Source organism: Tachyglossus aculeatus, chromosome X4 (genome assembly GCF_015852505.1).
Source record: "Tachyglossus aculeatus isolate mTacAcu1 chromosome X4, mTacAcu1.pri, whole genome shotgun sequence".
Taxonomy (NCBI): Eukaryota; Metazoa; Chordata; class Mammalia; order Monotremata; family Tachyglossidae; genus Tachyglossus; species Tachyglossus aculeatus.
The window spans coordinates 19085464-19098374 of record NC_052098.1 but is presented as its reverse complement, the minus strand read 5'-3'; the positions used below and the strand labels follow the sequence as shown (position 1 = coordinate 19098374).

General features: G+C 49.4%; 1 protein-coding gene and 1 non-coding gene across 2 annotated transcripts in view; both read left to right on the top strand.

The window, feature by feature from the left end:
* Nucleotides 1-550: 550 nt before the first annotated feature.
* Nucleotides 551-688, top strand: LOC119948376. Its single transcript, XR_005456776.1, has one exon. It is a non-coding gene; the product is annotated as a small nucleolar RNA SNORA7 (small nucleolar RNA).
* A 5573-nt stretch (nt 689-6261) lies between these two features.
* KIAA2026 (KIAA2026 ortholog) overlaps nt 6262-12911 on the top strand; it is an 83221-nt gene continuing 76571 nt past the window's right edge. Inside the window, exons 1-2 of the mRNA XM_038769517.1 lie at nt 6262-6441; nt 6798-7477. Coding sequence (XP_038625445.1) covers nt 6262-6441; nt 6798-7477 — 860 coding nt within the window. The remainder of the gene's footprint in view (nt 6442-6797; nt 7478-12911) is intronic.

Genomic DNA, 12911 nt, shown 5'->3' with positions numbered 1-12911 from the left:
TTAGGTAGCTGCCCTCTAGGCAAATGAGGATACAACTCCCCTCTGGACTGTAAACTCGTTGTGGGCAGGGACTGTGTCTGTTTATTGTTATAGTGTACTCATCCAAGTGCTTAGTAAGTGCTCAATAAATACAATTGAACAATCAGTAGGATTGAATTCCCAGCTATCTTGGGAGTAGCAACTGTGCACGTGAAGAACCCATTTTGGTTGGGCCTGGGCTCACTTGAAGGTTGGAGATGGACTGGGGTGGGTTTTTTATGGTGTTTGTTAATCACTTACCACGTGCCAGGCACTGTACTAAGCGCTGGGGCAGGTGAGAGCTAATCAAGTTGGACACAGTCCATGTCCCACAGTCTTAGAGGTGAGGTAACTGAGGCACAGAGAAATGAAGTGACTTGCCCAAGGTCACACAGCAGACAATTGGCTGGGATTAGAACCCAGGTCCTTCTGTCTCCCAGGCCCGTGCTCTATCCACTAAGCCATGCTGCTTCTCGTTGGGGTTGAGCTGGGCCCCATGTTTCCTGCCTTTGCACGGCTCTACTTTTCCCATCCCCTCTCAGGGTCACACCTGGAGAGTTTCCAGTACTCTACCAGTCTCGGCTACAGGAGGGAGAGTCACGCAGAGGCATACCTATTCCATTCCTAGCTTGGGCAGTGGCTAGCAAGAGGAAGGCCATCTGCTACAAGTCAAAACTCACCCGTGCTGGGCAGCAGTGGCATGGGAGAGAGTCAAGGGTGTAAACCACTTCCGTATTTTTACCAAGAAAACTCTGTGGATACACTACCATGGTGTAGATGGTGAGCAAAGTGTTCTGGGAGAGATGTGTCCTTGGTGTCACTATGGGTTGGAAACGACTTGACGGGATAAGACAAGACCTTTCCCTTCCTTACACCCCTGGGCTGCTCCTTCTCTTTTCCCTGCCAAAACAAAACCCCTGCTTTTCTGCTGCCATACAGAAATATTTTTCACCCTCCAACCCTGGGGAGGGAAGTCTCCAGATTGCAATTACTTTGACACCACCTTGCTTCCAGTTTCTTCTCCAACTTGTTGATATTTCAGTCCTTGCTCCCCTCTCTCCTTTAGGACCTTTCACTCTGGGTTTGGCTTAAAGGGAAGAAGAAAACGATCTTAGAGGGCAAGAAATTCCAACGAGACTGACCACTCTCCAAGAGACCGTCCGATCCTTGTGGGCAGGGATTAGTACCTTCCCAAATGCTTAATGCAGTTCTCTGCCCACAGTAAGCTCCTGGTGGAAATACCATTGATCGAAGGTTTTTGAAAAGAGGGGAGATGAGCGAAGAATGGCAATTTAGACAAATGACGGGGACAGCAGTGTGAAGAAGGGAGGACAGAACCTGGAGGCCCAATGAGGCTTGATTTAGATTGAGAGTCCCATGTGAGCTGGGGTCTGCGGGCAGCTGATTAACTTCTGTCTACCCCAGCACTTAATACCATGTTTCGCACATAGCAAGTGCTTAAAAAAGTACTATTATTCTAATCATCATCATTATTATTGTTACTACTGGGCGGCTGATGCAGAAGTCAAGTACCTGGACCCGGCTGGTGGCCTTTTGGTTGGTGAGGACGGGAAATGTTGGAAATGTTATGGAGGAAAAACTGACAGAATTTAGGGACAGACTGAATAGGAGAGTTGAAAGTGAGAGAAAAATCGAGGCTAATGCAAAGTTTTCAGGCTTCATGAGATCTGGAGGATGGTGGTATGTTGTCAACTGTGATGAGAAAGTTAAGTGAGGTGTCAATTAGATATGGTTTGGAGATAAGATGGTCACCCTTTTGATAGGGCAAGCCTTGAACTCTCCAACATGCCAATTGGCAGTTCACATGAGTGGAGCCATGGTTGTTTCTTTAACCATATTTAGGCTCCTACTTCTCCAGACTTGGAGAAGGAAACCCACGAGCTAACCCAGAAGGTAGGCCAGTGCAACAGTCGTCCCATATCCCCAGCACTGGACCATGGGGTGCTGCAGTCAAATGTGGGCAGGGATTGTCTCTCTCTGTTGCTGAATTGTACTTTCTGCTCTGCACACAGTAAGCGCTCAATAAATATGATTGAATGAATGAATGAATAAGAAGGAAATACATGATTGTACATGAAGTGAGAAATTGGGATTAGCAACTCCCAACACACCGAGTCTCATTTTCTCTCTGGAGAAGCAGCATGGCTCAGTGGAAAGAGCACGGGCTTTGGAGTCAGAGGTCATGGGTTCAAATCCCGGCTCCACCAATTGTCAGCTGTTGTGACTTTGGGCAAGTCACTTTTCTGGGCGTCAGTTACCTCATCTGTAAAATGGGGATTAAGACTCTGAGCCCCTGTGGGATAACCTGATCATCTTGTAACCTCCCCAGCGCTTAGAACAGTGCTTCGCACACAGTAAGTGCTTAATAAATGCCATCATTATTATTATTATTATCAACCCAACACTTCCTCCTTACTTATGTATATATTATATATGCAGTTAGTATTTTATTTTGAATTTTCAGTTTGTAAATATTTTCATGTTTCTCTCTCCTGATAGGGTGTAAACTCATTGTGGGCTGGGAATGTGCCTTGTGTTTCTGTTGTACTTTCCTAACTGCTCAGCGCCTTGCACCTGGTTGGGTGGGGAGGTGTCCATACCTACCATTAGCACTGTTAAGCAATCAATCAATGGTATTTATTGACTGCTTACTGCATGTAGAGCATTGTTCTAAGTGCTTGGGAAAGTACAATACACTCCAATTGGTAGACACAAATCCTGCCCACAAAGAACTTAAGAGTCTAGTGGAGGAGACAGACATTAAAATAAATTACAGAGAAGGCAAATGGCAGAGTACATGTACATCCGTGTTGTGGGTCTGAGGTTGGGGTGAATATCATGTGCTTAAGGGTTACAGATCCAAACACACAGGTGACACAGAAGGGAGGACAGATAGGGCAAATAAAGCGCTTAGATAAGGAAGTCCTCCTGGAAGAGATGTGATTTTAGGCAGGTTTTGAGGGTGGGGAGAGTCTGTCGGATATGAAGTGGAGTTCCAGGCCAAAGGGAGGATGTGGCCAAGGAGTCGGAGGTGAGATGGACGAGATAGAGGCACTCTGAGTGGCTTAAACACAATGTAAGCACAAAATTAAAACTATGGCATATTGAGTCAGAGATTTGAATACTTTTCTGGGACCTCATCCTAAAAAAAAAACCCTCCCTTGACCCCATGGCTCCCTCCAGTTATTGTGCCATCTCCTTCCTACCATCTCTCTCCAAACTTCTTGAGTGAGTTGTTTACACCTGCTGTCTCCAATTCCTCTCCTCCAATTCTCTCCTAGATCCCCTCCAATCTGGCTTCCACCACCTTCTGTCCACAGAAATAGCCCTCTCTAAGGTAGACAAAGACCCTTTCTAAGGTAACCAAGGACCTTCTTCTCACCAAATCTGATGGCCTCTACTCTATCCTAATCCTCCTAGACCTCTCAGAAGACTTTGACACTTCTTGAAATTTTATCCAACCTTGGATTCACTGATGCGGTCCTCTCTTGATTCTCCTATCTCTCTGACTGCTCCTTCTCCGTCTCCTTTGCTGGCTCTTCCTCTGCCTCCCACCCTCTGACAGTAGGGATCCCTCAAGGCTCAGTTCGAGGTCCTTCTATTTTCCATCTACACCCATTCCCTTGGCGAACTCATTTACTCCCATGGCTTCAATCACCATCTCTATGCAGGTAATTCCCAAATCTACATCTCCAGCTCTGACCTCTCTCTTTCCCTGGAATCTTGCAATTCCTCCTGTCTTCAAGGACATACCTACCTCAAATTAAACATGCCCAAAACTGAACTCCTTATCTTCCCACCCAAACTCAGCCCTCTCCATCTTCCCCATCACTGTAGACAACACCACTAGCCTCACGATCTCACAAGCCCATAACCTTGGCGTTGTATTTGTCTCATCTCTCTCACTCCACCCCCATATTCGATCTGTCACCAGATCCTTTCAGTCTGCCTTCACAACACTGCTAAAATCCACCTTTTCCTCTCCATCCAAACTGCTACCAGTTTGGATTTTCCTATCCCACTTTGACGACTGCATCTACCTCCTTGCTGACCTCTCGGCCTCCTGTCTCGCCCTACTCCAGTCCGTGCTCCACTCTGCCGCACTGATCATTTAACAACAAAAACGTTCAGTCCATGTCTCCCCACTCTTCAAGAACCTCCAATGGCTGCCCACCACTTCCTCATCAAACAGAAACTCCTTACCATTGGCTTTAAAGCACTCAATATCAGGTCACCCCAACCTGCTTCACCTTACTGATCGCCTACTACAGCTCAGCCTGCACACTCTGCTCCTCTAGCACCCGCTTACTCACTGTGCCCTGATCTTGTCTATCTCACCACTGACCCCTTTCCCAAGTCCTCCCCCTAACCTGGCTCTCCCCCTCCATGTAAGCCAGACCACCACTCTCTCCAGCTTCAAAGCATTATTAAGGTCACATCTCCTCCAAGAGGCCTTCCAGGATTAAGCCCTCTTTCCCCATCTCACTCTCCCTTCTGTGTCGTCTGCTCACTTCAATCCATGACCTTCGGACATTTGATATTCGCCCCACCCCCAACCCCACAGCACTCATGTACATATCTTTAAGTTATTTATTATAAATTATTTATTCATTTTAATGCCTGTCGTCGTCCCCCCCACCCTTGACTGTAAGCTTATTGTGGGCAGGGAACGTGCCTGCTGATTCTGTCATGGGCAGGGGATGTGTCTGTTGTATGCTTCCAAGCGCTTAGTACAGTGCTCTGCCCCGAGTAAGTGCACGATAAATGTGATTGAATGAACGTTGTATTGTACTCTTCCAAGAGCTCAGTACAACACTCTGCACATAGGAAGTGCTCAGTAAATACCAATCCTGACGTGCAATAGCATATTCTGGGGTAGTGGATAGAGCACGGGCCTGGGAGTATGAAGGTCGTGGGTTATAATCCCGACTCCGCCATTTAATAATAATAATAATAATGGCATTTATTAATCGCTTACTATGTGCAAAGCACTGTTCTAAGCACTGGGGAGGTTACAAGGTGATCAGGTTATCCCACGGGGGGCTCACAGTCTTCATCCCCTTTTTACAGATGAGGGAACTGAGGCACAGAGAAGTGAAGGGACTTGCCCAAAGTCACACAGCTGACAATTGGCAGAGCCGGGATTTGAACCCATGACCTCAGACTCCAAAGCCCCGGCTCTTTCCACTGAGCCACGCTGCTTCACTTGTCTGCTGGGTGACCTTGGGCGAGTCACTTCACTTCTCTGGGCCTCAGTCACCTCATCTGCAAAATGAGCATTGAGACCGTGAGCCCCACGCGGGACGGGGACTGTGTCCAACGGCTCATTGGAAAGAGCCCGGGCTTTGGAGTCAGGGGTCATGGGTTCGAATCCAGGCTCCACCACTTGTCTGCTGTGTGACCTTGGGCAAGTCACTTAACTTCTCGGAGCCCCAGTTCCCTCATCTGTAAAATGGGGATTAAGACTGTGAGCCCCACGTGGGACAACTTGATCACCTTGTATTCCCCCCCCCAGCGCTTAGAACAGTGCTCTGCACATAGTAAGTGCTTAACAAATGCCATCATTATTATTATTTGCTCGTATCCACCCCGGGACTTAGTGCCGTGCCTGGCGCATAGTAAGGGCTTAACGGATACCATAGTCATTATTGTTCTTCACGATGAGCCCACTGTTGGGTAGGGACTGTCTCTATATGTTGCCAATTTGTACTTCCCAAGCGCTTAGTACAGTGCTCTGCACATAGTAAGCGCTCAGTAAATACGATTGATGATGATGATACTTTTAGCAGTTGCCATAAAAAGAATCTTCGATGGTGTATGCTGGTTTTCCAGGCTTGGGGAATCGTGGGGGGTGAAATGAGTGCTGTACATAGGGTGGGCAGTTTTGCTTTTCCTCATGTCGGCAGATAAATGCCCAGTGGGCTCCTGGTGCGTTCCAAAAGGTGGGTGTCAGCCTGATCCTCCGGAAAGCCAGCCCAGGTTTGGCTCCTTCCCTCGGCCGGGCCTGCCGGCCGCTGGAGAAACTCCCCTTCGGCCAGCCCTCGGTCCGGCGGAGCGACCCGCTCTACGCATGCGTGCTGCCTTCCCCTTCGACCGAGCCTCCCGAAATGCGTTGACATCATTGGTCTGCGCAGCCCAAACCGTAGGGGAGTCGGGGCGGCGGCGGCGGCGACGACGACAAGCTAGAAGGAGGAGGAGGGGGGGCAAGTGGATTCAGTACGCATGCGTGCTTGGATGGCGGCCCCGCTCCTTTCTCTGCCCCTTTCAAGAGCCAGCCGAAAGGCCCCGGCCGCTGCCCCTTCCTCCCTTCCCCCCAACCCGGGCTTCTCTCTGACAGTTGTTGGCCGGCCCTCTCGCGCCTCCTCCTCCTCCTGTCCGGGGTGTCCCTCCCCCCTCCCGCAGGTAGAAGGGTAGAGGAGGAGGGAGGGGGACGACAAGGAGGAGGAGCGGCCGGAGGAGGAGGAGGAGGAAGAAGAGAAAGAGGGAGGGGTCGCACGGAGGAGGAGCCGCGGCCCAGCCCGGCTGGCCTGGCCCCGCCGGGAAGGCGAGCCCGAGAGCCCCCCCAGGCCCCGGCGGTACGTTAGGCTGGAAGAAGCAGCAGGAGGGAGCGATCCTCTACGACGGAGAGGTCCGCGCTCCGGGCTGGGGGCGAGGGGAGGTCCTCCGTAGCCCCGCGAGCTATGTAGGACCTCCCTGTGGGGAGTTGGAGACCCCCTCCCCCCCCCCCCACTCCGCCCCCCTCACCGGCCGGGTTGGAGAGAGCTAATGAAGAGGGGGTCCTGCCCGGCGGGGGCTTGAGAGCGCCGTGCCGGCGCCCCCTCCCCGCCGCCCCCCCAGCCCCGGTTTCGGCCGTTTGGCCCCTCGCCCTTTCCCCGGCCGCAGAGTCGGGCTCGCGAGGGGGCATGGACGTGTCGGAGGCCCAGGGAGGGATGGAGCCAACCGCGGCCCTCGGGAAGGAGGAGGGCAAGCGGCCGGAGGCTTGGGCCCCGGGGCCGGCCAGACCGTGCAGCGCTCCCCCCGAGCAACACCAGCAGAAGGCGGCGGGCAAAGAGGAGCTGAGCTACGAGCTGCAGCAGGGCTATCGCATCCTCAGCGAGTTTCTGATGGAGAAACACCGAGGGCTCACCGCCCCCTTTTTGCAAGCCAAGAGGGGCGAGGGCAACGGCCACGGCAACTGCCGTCCCGGCGAGGAGCTGCCCTTTGGGCCGGCCGGCGGCGGCGGCGGCGGCGAACTCCTGCAGTCGGGGCTCAATATGTGCCTGCTGAAGATGGAGGAGAAGTTCTCCAGGGGCCAGTACGGGAGCATAACAGAGTTCGTGGCCGATTTCAGGTTGATGTTGGAGACCTGCTACCGGCTGCACGGGGTGGACCACTGGATCTCCAAGCAGGGCCAGAAGTTGGAGATGATGCTGGAGCAGAAGCTGGCGCTGCTCTCTCGGTGAGTGCAACCACCCTGGACTGACCGATCGAGAACCGGCTGGGCCGAGAGTGGGGCGTTTTCTAACAGGCATGTCCGCCCCTGGGGGCGGGGGGGGGAAACGGGGGAGCAGCGCGGGGGAAAGAGGGGAAACACCCCTCCCCCCCCCCCAAACCAAAGCTCCTCGAGTCCCGTCCCTACAGAAGGAGGGTATTCCGGTAAACGATGTGAACGCGGGGGCACGAGGGAAGAAAGGGCACCGAAACAGGCTGAAAGTCTAATGGGAGAGGCAGCACTAAAGCCTGCAACTGGAAAGTACATTTTGCCAACATGGACGATAATCCCAAAGTGGTCTGGACAAAAGAGAATCCCCTACGTTAGGGCCGCGAGCTGGAACTATTCGGAAGTAGTAGGAGTTGGCTATTGACATTGAAAAGGAATAGGGTGCCCTCTTAGCGTCTCATCGCCATTAGTGTGGTTGTGGTAAGCACCGTGTGCGCTGGGATAAAATATACAAACTACTCGGATCGGACATGGTCCCTGTCCCACAAGGGGCTCCAGCGGCAGACGGATTCAAGGAACGGTCACGGGATGATTAGCAGCAGTCAGAACCAACTCAACGGGCTAGTGTGAAAGGAATTAAGTCGCTAAGGGGTGTTCAAACAGGGCATTGCTCAGGTTCCTACCTTCCCAACATTCTGGATGGTTTGTGGAAACTTGGAGGCTGGCCTCGGCACTGGGCAGACCTCACCCCATACCACAGACGTTGGAGTCCCAGTGGTATGAGGCCTTGGGCCCCAAACCTTTTGCCACCCTCCACTCAGACTGTGAGCCCGTTGTTGGATATGGATTGTCACTGTTGCCGAATTGTCCTTCCCAAGTGCTTAGTGTAGTGCTCTGCACACAGCGCTCAATAAATATGATCAAATGAAAGAATGAACTCTCTTGGAAGCAGCAGGACCCCCACAGAGTCCTGATGGCATTGGCACCGTTACTCAAGGAAATGTTAAGTGGAAGGAAATTAAGTAATGCAATCGAAAGCGAATAGGGGTCTGTGCCGGTGCAGGGTATTAGTTTAACTTCAACATTTTCGTTTGCAGCCAAAACTTATTTCACTCAGCTGTCTACCAGAATTCAGAGTCGGTCACGAATACCCTTTGCACGATTCTTCTCGAGAGGATAATATCAAAACCAGTAAGGTCAAATTTAAAGAACAAATATGCTGTTAAGATGTGAAGTTAGTAGTTTTAAGAGCCTTCTGCAAGCTAAGCGCTGTGCTGGGTGTTGGGGTAAATAAAGGATAGTTACATCAGGCACAGACCCTGTTTCACAAAGGTCAGTCAATCTAGTAGTAATAATAACTGTGGAATTTGTTAAGCACTTACTGTGTGCCAAGCTCTGGGGTGGATACAAGATCATTTAAGTGGGAACAGACAATGTGGAAAGATCACGGGAAGCGGGAGATCTGGGTTCTAATTGCAGCTTCTCTTTACACCTGCTTTGTGCCCTTTGGCAAATCCCTGAACTTCTCTGTGCCTCAGTTCCGTCATCTGCAGAATGGGGATTCAATAGCTGTTCTCTCTCCTTCGTAAACTGTGAGCCCCATGTGGGGCTCGATGATCTTGTATTTACCCCAGTGCTTAGTGCAGAGCTTGGCATGTAGTAAGTGGCTTAACAAGTACCGTAAGTAATTATTAGACAGGTGTGTGGGTATATCTCAAAACAAATAAAAATTAAATGAAGTACATTGATTCATTACAAATGAAGCCACAGTCCCCATGCCACTGGGGCTCTGGGATCCATGGTGGGCTCCAGCCAGCCTCTGGGCCAGCTTCCACGACTCCTGCCCAACCTGCAGGAGAGTTCTTTCTTTGTAGTAATAATAATCGTGGGATTTGTTAAATGTGTACTATGCACCGAGCACTATACAAAGCAGTGACTGGAGTTGATGTGCTATAAGCAGATTGAATACCGAATGTCGGGAATGCCGAGGAGGCTGAGGTAAGTCGTTCAAAGGCTGTTGCTTGGAGTGGTGAAGGGTCTGGGCACAGTGCCCTCCAAGGACACACACTTCAGCTGTAACGAGTGTCTTTACTACGTATTTTGGTTAGGCTACTGGTAAAGAATTAAGGAACGTTCTTTCGACAACATATGTCCATTCTGGCGTTGTGATGCTGGAAGAGATGGTTGTGTGTGCGCGTGAGGGGCTGGTTGAGGAACTTTCATTCATCGTCATATTTATTGAGCGCTTTCTGTGTGCAGGGCACTGTAGTGAGTGCTTGAAAGCGTACACTGTAACAATGTAATGATAGACACATTCGCGGCCCACAACAAACTTCCAGTCTAGAGGGAACCAGTACTCTAGTCCAAGTTTTCCTTAACACAGAGTTTATCAGGAATGGAATCCCCTATGGGCTGTTGAATTTGTACTGTGTTTGTCTTCCCCCATTAGATCGTGTGCCCTGAGCTAGATGGGGCTCTGTTTGATCAGATTATATTGAATTTGGCCAGGTACAAAGTCGGTATTGCAGTACTTAAAAGCGAGATTATCCTACCGGGCAAAGAACAGAGATAGGTGCTAGATACACTTTCCTCCGGAGAGTCTTTCCCTCTTCAGAACGGCAATCACCATCCAGGGTTGGATTTGCAATCGGGCAATCACTAATATGGGGTCCTTTGAAAACTGCCAAGAGGTATAAGTGACAGTCTGGCGATGCCTTGCCGGTCCCTGAAATCAAATCGCTTTGGTGTATCTGTCCCTACAGTGATGAACTGCGATGAAGAAAAATTCATTTCTCTGAAGATTTAGACCAGGGTGGACAAACTGTGGCTTCTTGTCACTTGTCGGGCAGCTCGTGATGAAACGCTAGGTAAAACGTATACTTCCTGACATGGTTTTTTCTGTGGCAGCACCCCTTTGTGTGCTACTGCTCCAGCCCTTTTAGGAGGTGCTCCTGTCTGCGTGAGCCCGAGCTGGGGAGGGCTGAGGTGCCTGGCCTCGGCCTGTAGGGATAGGCAAACTCCGTGGCGTTGGTCTCCTTTTGCTGAGCGAATGTTCCAAACTCCATCTTGCGATCACAGACACAAGAAAAACATCCTAGATGCCATCACAGCATCTCTGAAAAGTCAAGATGGCTCTAACCTCAGCAAAGAGGGAATCCTGCGTAGACCATCATCAGTGGTAATAATAATAATAATAATAATAATAATGATGGCATTTGTTAAGCGCTTACAATGTGCAGAGCACTGTTCTAAGCGCTGGGGGCATACAAGGTGATCAAGTTGTCCCACGTGGGGCTCAGTTTTACAGATGAGGTAACTGAGGCTCAGAGAAGTTAAGTGACTTGCCCAAAGTCACACAACAGACATGTGGCGGAGTTGGGATTCGAACCCATGACCGCTGACTCCAAAGCCTGTGCTCTTTCCACTGAGCCACGCTGCTGAGCACTTACCGTGTGCAGAGCACTGTACTAACTGCTTGGGCGAGTGTGATATAGCAGTTGGTAGACACATTCCCTGCCTACAATGAGCTTCTAGCCCAGAGGGGAGAATGGAAACAACCTTTCAATAAGCCTCCTGGACACACCTTCCGCTATTGAAGGTGAGGTCCTTCAAAACATAACAAACACACACACACACACACACACACACACACCCCACCCCCCCACCCCCGGCACTTGTGGTAGTGGATTAGGCACTTTGGGAGACACATGATTCATTTCCAACCAGTAGGGGATTACTTAGTTCATTGTTGTGTTTGTCACTCCTACTTTCCTACCACAGAGTGTATTTAAAAACTGGGAGAATCGGGTTCAACACTTTATATTTGGAAAGACACCTTTTTCTTCCAGGGAGGTTAGAGAGTGTATGCTTTCTCTTTCGTCCCCACAGTATCCCCTTTAGGTACGAGTTAGGGGACAGGAGAAGTAGTACTATTTTACAGATGATTAAATGTCAAATTTGAACTGATTTTTTTAAAAATAGTATTTAAGTGTTTAGTACGTGCCAGGCACCGAAGTAAGCGCTGGGATAGATACAGGCTTATCGAGATGGACACAGTCCGTGTCCCACATGGGGCTCACAGTTTTAATCCCCATTTTACAGATGGGGTAACTGAGGCCCAGAGAAGTTAAGTAACTTGCTCAAGATTACACAGCAGACAAGTGGCAGAGCTGGGATTAGAACCCAGGTCCTTCTGACTCCCGGGCCCATGCTCTATCCGCTAGGCCATGCTGCTTCTCAACAATTGTCCTTAGAATGTTATATGCACAGAATGTCATACTACATTACTATTTGGATTATTTGCTTGATTTGAGTGGCCACATTCAATAGTTTTACACCAATTTGTATAGCTCTTTGAGATTTGAGAGAAGCACCGTGGCTCAGTGGAAAGAGCACGGGCTTTGGAGTCAGAGGTCATGGGTTTGAATCCTGGCTCCACCACAGGTCTGCTGTGTGACCTTGGGCAAGTCACTTAACTTCTCTGAGCCTGTTACCTCATCTGTAAAATGGGGATTAAGACTGTGAGCCCCACGTGGGACAACTTGATCACCTTGTATCCCCCCAGCGCATAGAACAGTGCTCTGCACATAGTAAGCGCTTAACGAATGCCATAATTATTATTATTATTATTATTTAAAACAGATTGCGTTTCTATGCTATCTAAGGATATAGGAGGCAAACCCTAACTCCACTATTGGCTTTGAAGGCAGAAAATGATTATACTTACTCTGTCACGCCAGTGTTCAAGGTTTTAAAGTCACAAATATTTTGCCTCTGAAGCTCATGTGTGCTCAGAAAAAGCAAAAAGCTAGAGGATATTGGGCCAAACATACAAGTTGTCAATGAAATGGACAGATAATAATAATAATAATGATGGCATTTGTTAAGCGCTTAGATCATTAGAAATGTTGACTTTTTTTTATAGTGACAGTGATACATGTCAGAGCCTAAATAGGTATAGATGTGACATATCAGAGAAGCAGCGTGGACTACTGGAAAGAATACAGGTCTGGAAATCAGAGGACCTGGGTTCTCATCCTGGCTTTTGCCTTTTTTGTGTCTTGGGGCAAGTCATTTAACTTCTCTGGGCCTCAGCTTCCTCATCTGGGAAGTGGGGATATTCTCCCTGCTACTGAGATCATGAGCTCAATGTGGAACAGGGAGTGTGTCTGCCTTGATTTACTTGTGTCTACCCTAGTGCTTAGTACAGTTCTGGGTGCAGAGTAAGTGCTTAAATGCCACAGTAGTTATTATTGTTATTAGGTAAATAATTGAAAGTGAGCTGTAAATATGGGTGCCTCAAAATAACACTGATAAACACCTAAGTGATATTCAGCAATTAGCATAGAAGGTAATTGAAAGCTGCAATCTTTAAAAATACCTATATGAGATTGATGTTTGCACATTAAGTGGTAATGACAGAGTGGCTTGTCAATTTGAAAGTTGATCCTTT